Source organism: Alligator sinensis, unplaced genomic scaffold (assembly GCF_000455745.1).
Source record: "Alligator sinensis unplaced genomic scaffold, ASM45574v1 scaffold144_4, whole genome shotgun sequence".
NCBI lineage: Eukaryota > Metazoa > Chordata > Crocodylia > Alligatoridae > Alligator > Alligator sinensis.
In genome coordinates, this window is record NW_005842190.1 from 1,211,819 (window position 1) to 1,224,479 (window position 12,661).

General features: G+C 44.5%; 1 protein-coding gene across 1 annotated transcript in view; it reads right to left on the reverse strand.

The window, feature by feature from the left end:
* Window positions 1–3,493: 3,493 nt before the first annotated feature.
* Window positions 3,494–12,661, reverse strand: part of TXNDC9 (thioredoxin domain containing 9) — a 20,346-nt gene continuing 11,178 nt past the window's right edge. The window contains exons 4-5 of the mRNA XM_006026336.3: window positions 6,755–7,009; window positions 3,494–4,678 (exon numbers count right to left, since the gene is read on the reverse strand). Of these exons, the coding sequence (XP_006026398.1) occupies window positions 4,561–4,678; window positions 6,755–7,009 (373 nt within the window). The 3' untranslated portion in view covers window positions 3,494–4,560. The remainder of the gene's footprint in view (window positions 4,679–6,754; window positions 7,010–12,661) is intronic.

The following is a 12,661-nucleotide window of genomic DNA, read 5'->3' on the forward strand; positions in this document are numbered from 1 at the left end:
CTGATGACGCTACATGACATTGTTGCACAGTCATTTAGGACTTGTGTATGCAAGTACTAAATGACTGCACAGTTACTGCACAGCAGTGTCCCTGAACAGCTTTTTGGTGATGCTGGCTGCACAGTAGCTCATTACTACTGTGCAGTCAGCAACTTGTGGACACAACCAGTACCAACATTTTGGAAACTACATATAAAAAATAGTTTTAAACTTTTTTCTAGGGTAGGACACTAATGGGAACAATTAATAAGGATGGAAGAACAGGGAGGGCATTTATTTTGCTTGTATGTTTTACAAGAAACTTTCATTCATACACAGATAGCTCTAGAAAAAGTAAAATTTTATTGCAAATGGAAGTATTCATTATATAGATGACCTAAACCATTTCCAAGCAACTGTGAAAAGTCAACAGCTGGCAATGATTTAGGATAGAGTGTCTTAACAGAATATCTTGGCAATGATGCCACTTATGAGAGTACATTTTATGTGTGATACCTCAAAGCAAGAACTTTAATGGCTGCCCCCATTTCACACAGACAGAATTTGACATCTCTGAATGCATATATCTTGGAAATAAAAACCAGGCAATATAAAAGAAAGCTTCTTTGAAGATCTATTCTGGCTTACTCTATTTGGGTCACTCTTGGTTGCTTTAACCTTATTAGCTTAATATTGGTACCAGTTTCAGGAAAATGTCTGAGGGTAACACTAATGACTTGTAAAACTTATTCCCCTGTTAAAACTGGGCTAGGTTCCCACCTGAATGAGCATTTCATTGGCTCCCACAAGAACAAAGAGAATCTTACAGAAGCAGGTAGGACCTGCCATGATAGGAAAACAGCTCTGGAGAGATATTTGGCTGCTTAAATATTTCTTTAGTCCAAGGTCTATGAAGTCCTTCGTTCCCAAATCTATTTTTTTCTGCTATTCAAGTAAGGACTTCAACAATACAGATGGGAAGTGATATTGCCTCTCTACTTGGCACTGGTTAGGCCTTATCTGGAGTACTGTGTGCAGTTCTGGGCTCCACATTTTAAAAAGGATGTGGAGAAGTTAGAGAGGGTCCAGAGGTAGGCAACAAAGATGATCACAGGCTTGGAAGGCAAGTCATGAAGCAAGACTGAAGGAGCTACACGTTCAGTTTGTGGAAAAGGCACTTAAGAGGTAATGTGATAGAAGTCTTCAAATACTTGGAAGTGCTGCCATAAAGAAAAGGGAAAGCATCTTTTCTCTGTTGCTGCAGAGAAGAAGACACGGACCAATGGCTTGCAGTTACAGCAAAATAAATTTAGATTGGATATCTGGGAAAAACTTCTTCACTGTGAAAATAGTGAGGCAGTGGAGTAGAGTGCCTAGGGAAGCTGTGGACTCTCCATCACTGGAGATGTTCAAAAAGAGGTTGGACAGCCACTGCTCAGGGATGATCTAGGTGTAGCTGTGCCTATGTTCTACCATGGGTATTTCCCATGCTTCTGGGCTTTGCTGGCTGTTTCTATCTCTCCCCCTTTTTTGTTACATGTGCCAGGGTGTTTAACCCTCCCCAGAAGCACTGGGTGTTGGCTACAGCTAAGGCTGGGATTTTTAATTGAGATGTGTCAACTCTTCTGCTAGGAGCAAAGCCAGAGGGCCTTGCCTCTCTGCTCAGGGTCAAACTGATCGCCATATTTAGGGTCAGAAACAAATTTTACCCCATGGTAATACTGGTATGGACTGTGGGGGGGTTTTGCCTTCCAGTGTAGCAGGGGGGCATGGCCCTCTACCCAGGACCTCTTGAGCATACATTGACTACATTTTACAAAAGCAGGACATTGACTGCCGTGGTTTTCCTGCTTTACCTGGGGCACATTAGGGTGTTAAATCTATGTCATGTCAACTTTGAAGGTAGTCTTATGTAGAGTCTGGGATGGTTTGGATAGGGAGAATCATGCCTCAAGCAGGAGATTGGACTAGGACCAGGGGCAGGCAATTATTTTGGGCAGAGGGCTGCTTACTGAGTTTTGGCAAGCCATTGAGGGCTGCCTGACATGTAGCCAGGGGCAGATTAATATTAATTTTCTAAATTTTTAGGGGGCCCGCGGGCCGGATAGAATGGTCTGGTGGGCCACATCTGGCCCGTGGGCTGCATTTTGCCCACCTATGGACTAGGTGATCTCTGGAGGTTTCTTCCAGCTGTGCTTCTCTAGGACTCTATGGGACACCCACATACGGGAGAAAAAGCAGACACATGTGGCAGAGCTCTGTTGATCTAGATGAGAATACATAACATTTGAAGTGTTTCTACCACCTTGGAAGTGCTTCAATGAACTGATGTACATGTCCTTTGAAGTGCTCCAAAAATTATGGAAGTATTTCAAAATGGACCCTGACTGATACAAGTATTATTTAGAAGTGCTTTAAAATGAAGTGCTTTAGGTCACATGTGCTTGCTCCACAACAGTGGCGCTCAACCTTTTAGGCAGCCATGCCATAAATTAGCCCTGTACCCTCCCCAAGTGCTACTCCGATCCCCTGCATGATCTGCGCTCTTTCTGCTCCCTGCCCTATGTTCCCTGCCCAATTTGCTGCTCTCCTGCCTGCCCCTTTCTCAATCTACCATGTGCCATACAAGCTGCCCATACCACTTTCTGGAATGTGACATGGAACATGACCTGGGTCCTCCAGCATCCCACAATGCTCCTTCTCCTGTTATTTTGCCTCTATTCTCTCCAGAGTGCCTTCCTGCCAGAACCAGGAGGTCCTGTATTCCCTCACTAGAACCAAGATTCCCATACCCAATCCCTGCATATCTCTCTATGTCCAGTCTCCCAGTTGCAGCACGTGGGGACTGGGGCCTCTGGTTTCCCCAAGTCTGGCAGGTGGGGTGGGGTGGGGTGGGGGGGTGTTCAGGACAGCAGAAGTGGATTGAACAGAAGAGTGCTCACTGACATCAGCTTTGCTTCCCTTTTTTCTCCCCCCTACCTTTAATGGGGAGAGTGGAGCCACAGTCTACTACATTCCCTGCTCCTGGCAGTGGAGCAGCAGAGATGAAAGTTGTGCACCCTGGCTGGAGAGCTCACTGTTTAGCATTTGCAATGCTCATTAATAGTTCACCAGTCTACTCAAAGTGATGAGAGCTCAGAATACTGGGCTAGTGTTGTTGCAGAACCCATGTGAAACTTTTCCTGAAATACTCGTTTCTTGTATTTATTTCAACAAAACCAGACTCAGGAACCAGACTTATTATTGCACATGTGCTCTGAGGATTTAGATTTTAACTTCTGGTAAATCTGTTTTTAACATTACTCATTCTAGCTGTAATATTATCATCTAGCACTTCCACAGGTCTGAACTAGTCCTATCCACTGGAAAAAAACCCCAATTCTTACTAAAACTTATAAAATTTGGTGGCCTTACTTTACAGAAATTTAAAACTTCAGATGTGTGACTTAATGACAGATCACTGAACAGAAGCATAGTGAGGGTGAACTAGTTTCAGAAGGAACAACATTCATCATTAGAATTTAAGTACTTTATTTCAATGTACATGAATTAAAACAAAATAACTTAGTTTTACAGAACAGGAGAAATATATTGCTGGGCTGGCCCAGTGGGAAAGTGCTCTCCACTATAAAGCAGAGAGACTGAAGAGAGAGTTCCAGTCCTCAGTCTGCTTGTTGGACCAACAGGACTGGAAGTACTGAAGAGGCTCATTTCCCCAGGAGGACTTTAATTTCTCACAAAAATGAATAGTGAAATAAATCCACTCTTGAGTTGGACAAATATTGAGCTCAATGCTGAGCCTCAGAGAGGGTAGAGATCCCCAGTAACTGAAGAGCAACAGTACAATCAAGCGTACTGCATTGGAGTCTCAAATTAAAACCAAAAGCATCGTCTCTCCCAATATTTTTGTCTGGCAGAGTCTCTTGTGCAAGCTTGTACAATAAAAATTCACACATCCAAGACCACAGAATTATATTATATACGCCTGCAAAGAAGGCAGTTTTTGATAGGCTTGTTGCCATGCGCTACTACCTGCTGCATCAGCTTTAACATGCAGCATACATAGTTGGTAAAAAGGCATTTCTTCTGATAACCTACTTCAAAATTGATAGATGTTAAGACTGTTTTACAGCTCATAGTGCAACGCATTTAATTAGTCATTGTCACGCTATGGCACTATAAGATAAGCAATGATTTAAGATGTACTATGATGGTAGTAGTTACTTGTAGTTCTTGCCACTAAGTCTCTTACTGAAAAATGATCAATGGTATAAAATACTAAGATGCAGCTTATGGAAATGTTTTTAACTATAAGTTTAATAGTTATTTCAATAGACTTTATCATAATTTCTCAGATGATATCTAGTTCAAAGGGCTCAGATTCACAACCTATAAATGACCTCCAAAAGAGGGGGAAAATATTGAAAATTTCTTCCGATGTGATTCCATTGTATAAAACAGTACAGAAAAATGAGCATTAGGTGAAAATGTAATGAAAACAATAGCCTTTATAAAAAACATTCCTAGAAATGTACCAGGCTTAACAAAAAGATGATTTACAAAGATTTTTAGGCTTGGTTTCTAGTCATCATCAGAATCTGAGTCATATTTCTTCCCTCTGATGGTTTTTTTATCCAGTTTTGTGAAGCTGGTTCCAAATTTCTTTTGGGTCTGAAAAGGTGGATCCATTAAGTTTCCACTAGAAGAAAAAAAATAAAAAATTTCTATTAAAAGTAAAAATATTTATTAGTAGACACTTATACAGTGTTGGAGAAACAGCAAGTCAGAGAAACCAGTTAAAGAAAAACTATTTGGAATCAGCAGTGGCTGAAAAAATAGGTCCTCAATGCCCTATTAGCCACAAAGAAGTTGTCATAAAAAAATTAGAACAGATCCAGATAGTACCAGCTTGCCTATGCAGGCCCCCTTATAAATGCCTTCTTTCAAGGAATGGTCAAGAGAGTGGGGCAGACTTCAAAGTAGAGAAGTAGAGCTTCCACATAGGCAGCTTGTGGCCTCTGCTGGATTGGCTGGGATATGCAGGATCTATGGCTAATTTTTAAAATGCAGGTTCCTTTCCCTTCATTCTTTTTGTGGATTTTACCATGAGAGTCAAGTCAGCTCATTTAATATTTAGTAAATTCCATATACTGAAGCACTGCATCCACCGAATAAATACTCCCATAATTTACAGTCTAGTATATCTGGTTCTTCCTCATTTGCTGGATCCTCTAGGTAGATTTGCTTTGCTCTTTCTGTGTCTGCCTGCTACAGATGTGGAAAAGATGAAAAGGGCATTTCTCCCCAAAAGGTTAATGGACATGCCCAGAGGAAAAATGAGTCTCATAAAAGGATGTAAAGAAAAATCAATGCCTTAGATTTGAAGTGCCTTAACTCAATTGCCAATATACTTCAAGGGTGGGGGAGGGGGGAGGCTTATGTCATGGGCAACCTCTACGTGTAGCACTCAGATTGGGAAAGGGACAGGTAGAACAGTGGCAAGCAGGGCAGGAAGCACAAAACAAAGCAGCAAAGTTGGTCAGGGAGCACAGGGAAGGAAGCAGAAAGCAGAGCAGTAGACCAGGCAGGGAGTACAGGGCTGAGAGAGCAGAAAGCCAAGCAGCAGACTTAGCAGGGGAAGGGGATTGAAGGAGGGTGCAAAACTAATCTGAGCCATGTCTGCCAAAAATACCTGGCTCCCGGTGTACTACTGTATGTTCTTCGCAATCTAGAAGAGATTTTCTTCTCTCAACATCCATAATTTTGAAGGTTAAATATTTAAAGTTGGATGCAGATAAATTTAAATACAGGTGACTGGTAGGTAGGACATGTGCCCCCCGCCCCCGAGATTGGCCCCCAACTCGGCACCACTCAAGACGGATAAATTTTTTTGCTGCATGGGCCGGCAGCGTGTTGCCAGGGGGTGGACGGACTAAGCTGCGGCACAGAAATATAGGGGTGGATATGGGGCTTTTGGCCCACCCCTGGGACCGCCCACAAATTGTGCCCCCCCAGACTCAGGAGGCACCAGTCACCCTTGAGTTTAAGGAAACAATTCTCCATGCTTTAATAATCTGGCTGTTTAAACAAGTCAAGAACATTAAAAATAAAAGACCTACACTAATGTGATGCAATGGTTGATGTTTTATCCACATAACCACCTCAACTCGGTCCTGGAGACCCAAAGACCCAAGTATCTTCTTTTGATGATCATAAGACAATGTGACAATTCTCTGCAGATGCATCAAGCAAGGTGCACTCCCCCCACCCCGCTTCAATAAGGCAGTATTAAACCAAATTATGGTTAGACTGCATCTTTCTACACCTTTGGGTTAACCTGCATTGTTCTGTATTAAACCATATAGTGTGTGAGCAAATAATCGAGTTAACCATAATACTGTCTAAAGATTTATGCACCCAACACTCTTCTGGACAATCTTCACCCCTTCAGTTATAGGAGGGGGAGACAAGTCAATATTCAAAAACAAGGGCCTTCAGCTTCGACTCACAGCAGCCACTGAGAGGAGCTGGTTGTCCTAAGTTGTGTGTTAGCTACTCTACAGGTAATAAGACCTGTATATGCACATTTTCAATATGTTGCCAAGAGTTATTTCCCCTGATTTGTTTTTCTTGCCAAACTTTACAGCCATAATGACATTATTAGATCACTTGATTCTCGCATAGATTTGATATCAACGTAAATTGAACTCTTACACACACTCATATTTTACCCTTTAACCCCTCCTGCATTAATTTAAAAAACAATGTAGATTACCTGTAATTGATTATGCTTGAACACCCTAGTCTCCATTCTAAGGTCTCTGTGGTGAAGTCATCTGTATTACCAAGATCAGTAAAGCCAACAATAAAATCTTGTGTTTTTCCATCTTTTACTAGTGCTAGAGTGGGAATTACTTTGATGCTCAGTCTCTCACACAGGAATGGAGATTTTTCGGCATTTAATTTTATGAATTTTGTCTCAACGTGTTTTTTTGCCAGTATTGCCAAATGTTTGTCTACTATTTTGCACCTGTAAAAAAAACAAAAAAACCCCAAAACAATTCAAATATTGATGAGTTAATTCTCTCAGTGTCGAATTTTAAAATAATATCTTAAGAACCAACATTACAGAACTAACATGCTACTTTTAGAGAAAAAATATCAAAGCATAGTTTAAATAAGAGGAGCTCAATCTCTGGCCATCTGCAGGCCAAATGCAGCTTGTGGAGCCATTCCATCTGGCCTATGGGGCTCCCCACTGGGCAGGAAATTTGGCAGCAGGGGAGCAGTGGCCGTTAATACTGCCATCCTTGCCACACCAAATTCCCAAACCCAATCCTTGTGCAGTTGAAGCTAGGCCATGCCCCCTTCCCCCTCCTTGCCAGGCCAGTTTCAGAGTGAGACACACCCTTTCTACCCTGTGAGGCCAACGCATGCCCCCTTCCCCCCAGGACTGGATCACACCACCTTCCCCGTGGGCCAAGGAAGGGCCCCTCCTTCCACAGGGCCAACTTGGGGCCAGGCTATGCCCCTTCCCCCCAAAGTGGGTCAAGTCATGCTCCCTTTTCCACATGTGTCCAAGCCATGACCCTTTTTCCCCCAACAGATCTGGGCTGTGGTGGGGGCTGCACCCCATTCCCCTCTGTGTGGCTCAATGGTGTTGGCCACTATGCTGGATCAGGACTACCAGTGTGATCTATGGACAGATGGGGCACTATCCATCAGGCCCACCAGGGAACAAGCTTGAACACAACTACCTTAAATATATCAGTTTAGTATACTCAGCTATTGATGGCTAGAAAGTTATATTTAATTTGCTATTGGGAATTGGCTTGTAGATAAAGTAGATAGTGCATTAGAACAATGGTTCAAGGAATGGCAAGGGTTAATTGGTTTCTAAAAGCCTGTCTGTGACAAAGTTTCCTTCAAGGCCCACTGTAACTAGAACAGCATATAAACAGAGAGATAAGGGAACCTGCCACATTAGCTAGGTGATAGTGACCAGCTGCAGAGCCCTTGGGATTTCTAGTTTCAGTGGATGGACCAAATTAGCCAGCTAGGGCATGCCCAAATTAAGATGTGTCCATGTGATGGGTTTGGGAAACAAAGGAATATGCTGACAGAACAGAATGTAGACAGCATGACAACCACAGGGAGACCAATCAATGATGCCTAGGAATCAAGAGTCATCGGAGGGGGAAAAGAACACAAAAGGAGGGATTTCAGAGCAGCAAAATGTTCCCCAAGGGTGAACCTGAGGCCTCCAGGGACAGAGGGCACACTACCAGCTGTCTCACCCACCCCACTAAGAGGGGTGGGCCTCAGCCCTCAACCTCCAGGCTGCTGACATACAACATTCAAAAAGGAACCACAGGGTGAAGCTCATGTACTAGCCAGATGTACCCTCCTTCTGACAGCCCTAAAACTAATAGATATAGAATCAGGGGGGTTATTTTGTTTGCCTTGCCTGCATTATTCTTACCTGCTATCACTGTGTATCAATAAAATTTGCCTATTATTGAATGGAGAAGTCGTGGTTGATCTGAGAGTTTGGGCCCACCTGAAACAAGGTATCTGGCTCATAATTCCAGTGCCAACAACTGGCGACTCCACCAGGACAAGGACCCTGTGACTCTAGAACTGGGACTAAGTCCAGTGCCAACAACTGACCACTAGGACTCAAGGGCAGTAACCTGACTGATCGGGGAATTCGTTGGTACAGAGTGCACCTCTTTAGAGGAGTCAACCAAGACTCATGGTAGGGTGAGGCTGTGGGGCTATCGGTGGAGACCTGTGTGTGAGGTGAAACCATATGGTAGTTCCAGGTAGGGTTGTAAGCTAAGTAACCATGTCCAAGTCAGTCTTTTGTGTAGGAGGTTGGTTTGCTGCACTGCCGACCAAGGGGATGGTTGCTTGTCTGGGTCAGGTAGAGTAGTATACAGAAGCACAGATATGTTAGTGGCAGGAGCGAAAACTTTGAGGAAGACAGGGCTGCAACCTGATCTTGGAGAGTGCCTGAAGTCCATGGTTTGGGTAATGCTGAAGTCAGCTTGGGTTAAGTAAGGTATCCTCTTATCGCAGGTACAACAGGAAACCAGGAGCAGAGAAAATCAACCTCACTGCTGGAGGACTGTGTGAATGAGCAGAGTCCTTGGGACTGAGGCATTTGTAAGCATGGATGTGTTTGTGACAGGAGAAGAGCCTAAAGGAGAGGGCTGCTTTATAGGGATTGTTAATGGCATGTAAGACACTGTTTACTGAAGTAGCACAGATGCAGCAGAAAGCTCCAGAGTCAGGAGCAGTGTTGTGCATTTGCTCTGGAGACTGTAAAACTGGAAGCTACTGGTATGGGTTATGGCAAGCCAGAATGTTAGCCAGGCAATGCAGCTTCAGGGAGCTCAGACACAGTTAAAGGAAGAGCAGGAAGGATCCAGCCCCACCCCGAGATCAGGGATGGGGGATGCAAAATCTTGTGATGCTGTGTACCCCTGTGAATAGAAAGCGCCACTAAAATTGGATTTTTGGAGGTGGCTAATCATCCTAGTATGCCAGGAGGGGACACAGGGAAGACAAGTAATGTTATTGGATACCTGTGCATTCTTTTGGTTGCTTTGGTTCATTGTGCCAACGTGCACTTTGTGCATTGATGATGGGGGTGAGGGATGTCTTTGTTCTTCCCCTCTCCAATAACAGTGTGCATATTCTATGAAGGAAACTGTTAAAAGAATAAGGCAGGAAGGTGTTTACCAAAGTTCAGAGTGTAGCTGTGTAAACAAAGGGTGTTTTTTTCTGAAAAGTTGACCGGTGGTTTTGAAGTTTTTTTTTTTTAGGACTGGAAGGTTTCCTGAAAGATTGTATATGGTTTGTTGATGGATCTAGTTATTATGAGAAGGAGACCCTGAGAACAGGATTTGCTGGATAAATGTAAAACCAGGCTATAGAGCCAGTAGCTTTGCTGTCAGATGCCAGTCAGAGCTTTGCTGGATTAATTTGCTGAGAAAGCAAGGCCAGAAGAGGCCACTGATGAGCACAGATTGTGAAGCCTACAGCCCAGGAAGGATATGGTTAAAGCAGTGTCATCAGAGTTATAAAAGGGTCTGTCAAGGGAAAGAAAGGCTGGAAGTTAAAGGGAAACCAATAGGGTGAATGTTAAGACCCAGAAGAGAGCATGGGGACTTCAGAGAACTGCTGGAGAAAGACCTGAGAGATCTGAAAGCCAAGAGGGGCTGAGTATAAGTGGGGCAGAGAGCCCAGACGTCTGCAGCCCAGGAGAGACAAGTGTTAGCAGGGCCAGGTGTCCAGGTCTCCCTGGCCCAAGAGCGGGGCCAGGACCCAGAGAAGGGTCAAAGTCCAAGGGACAAGGCTGGAGACTGAAGGGGTCCAGGAGCCTGTAGCCCAAAGAGGTCTGGGAAAGCCCTGAGAGACCAAGAGGTGTGGCATTGCAGAGGCAGTGCCAGGGCCCCAGAGAGGTCAAAAGATTAAAAGAGACCACTGCTGAGACTGCCAGAGCCAGGGAAATGTAGGATCTCAGGTGGCCTGAGGTGGGGCCAGGATCTTGGAATGTAGAGCCTTGTGTGGCCACAGCTCAAGTATAAACAGGCCAGGGAGCCCAGAAATGAGATACTGTGCCCATGAGGGGTGAAGATGACCAGGGCAGGAGAGCCTAGAGATTGGTCCTGGGTAGGACCTGGAAACTGCACCCTCTTGAAATGGGTTAATGTGGTGAAGCTACTTGTGATGGGGTAGTCTTTACAAAATGCCGCATGTTGCCACCCAAAGGACAGGCGAGTATAGGGTGCTGTGCCTGAAAACCCTAGTTTCCATTGCCTTGTGAGTCACCCTTTATGGGAGAAAGCTAGGAAGAGCATATAGATACATGGATAGACAGCTGGGGCCTGTACTGCACCTGCAAGCATCAAAAGTAGAAGATAAAATGATATACCATACCACTAAGGAAAAGATGGAGGCCTAGCTTTAGATGGCAAGGGCCAGGACCCATTGTAAACAAAGCCAGCTAGTGTCAAAAGTGATTCCATGCCTCTCAGTTAAAGAAATGGAAAGGTACCTGAACTAACCTAAAGGGGATTGAGCCCCTCTCTTTTTTTAGTCTTTGTGTTTTGCAGGATGTGGACCACCTCTGAAGCATCAAGAATCAGATGAGGTACTGATTGTTGAGTGGAAAACCACCTAGAATGCTGAGTAAAAGTTATTTCTTAAAACCAAAGTTGTCTGGAGAGCCTTGAAACATATGTGCCTGCAGCACGCTACCATTCCTTAACACACCCCATCACAGTACAACATGTAGGTGAAATGCTTTCACTTCCCACTTCTTCCCAACAATTTCATCATGGACTATCAGGGGTCATGCTTATAAAGGCATGGGCTTACTAATAAAGTTCACAAGGAAACATGCACTCCAACCCAGCTTTCCTAAATGGTTCCTGTTTCCTATAGGCTTATCTCTGCCAGTCGCTCTGCATGGGAGCTAGGAAGAGTTTCTATGAAGCATAGCTCATCCAGCCCTATGACTAACTGGTTTTTTACCATTTACCAAGCAGGCTGAGGAAACTCTCAGAAAGCAAGGTTTGAAAGACCAGGGAATTTTGGTACCCCCCCAAGCAGCAATTCCCTGGGCTTCTTGCTTGGGAGTTCTACTTCTCTCTCTCTCACATACTTCTGTCTCCTCTCTTCCCCAAAAGGCCCAATTTAGTTATGTGATCTGTTTGTCACAGAACTCTGCTCATTTCATCTGCCTGGGGAGGTAAGGGATTGGACCCATCACCCCTTGAAAAAGCTAGTCCCCCTGTGGTAGTAATTTAATCTTGTGGTTGAGATACATGGAACAGAATACACCTTCCTACAAGCTGCTGGCTGCCAGAACTACATAGTGAGTGTTTTCACTTGGTATGCTCTTGTTTTCCAAATGCTTCAGTGGAATTTTGCTACAACACTTTAGGAGGAGCAGAATCAGGCTGAAGTCTTTTAAGAGGTAGCCTAGTCAGATTTGTACAGTGACTAACAAATCAACATCAACTTTCCACATACTGCTTCTGCTACAAAAATTCCTCCCCCCACCCCCGGCCAGATAACCATCCTATAGGGAGGTCAAAAGCCACCAATTCAAAAGTAATGTTTCATAGATTTCATAGACATCAGGGCTGGAAGGGACCTCAGAAGATCATCGAGTCCAGCCCCCCGCCCAAAGGGCAGGAAGTCAGCTGGGGTCATAGGATCCCAGCAAGATAAGCATCCAGTTTCATCTTGAAGGTGTTCAATGAAGGCGCTTGAACCACCTCCGGTGGCAGGCTGTTCCAGACCTTGGGGGCTCGGACTGTAAAGAAGTTCTTCCTTGTGTCCAGCCTGAAACGATCTTGAAGTAGTTTGTGACCATTCGAAGTCGTCATCCCTTGGGGCGCTCTGGTGAACAAACGTTCCCCCAGATGCTGGTGGTCACCCCTGATAAACTTGTAGGTGGCCATCAGATCACCCCTGAGCCTGCGCTTTTTCAGGCTAAAGAGCCCCAGGGCTCTCAGCCTGTCATCGTAGGGTCTGCTTCCCTGACCTCTGATCATGCGCGTGGCTCTTCTCTGGACTCTCTCAAGCTTCTCCACATCCTTTTTGAATTGTGGAGCCCAAAACTGGACACAGTACTCCAGCTGCGGCCTCACTAAGGCCAAGTACA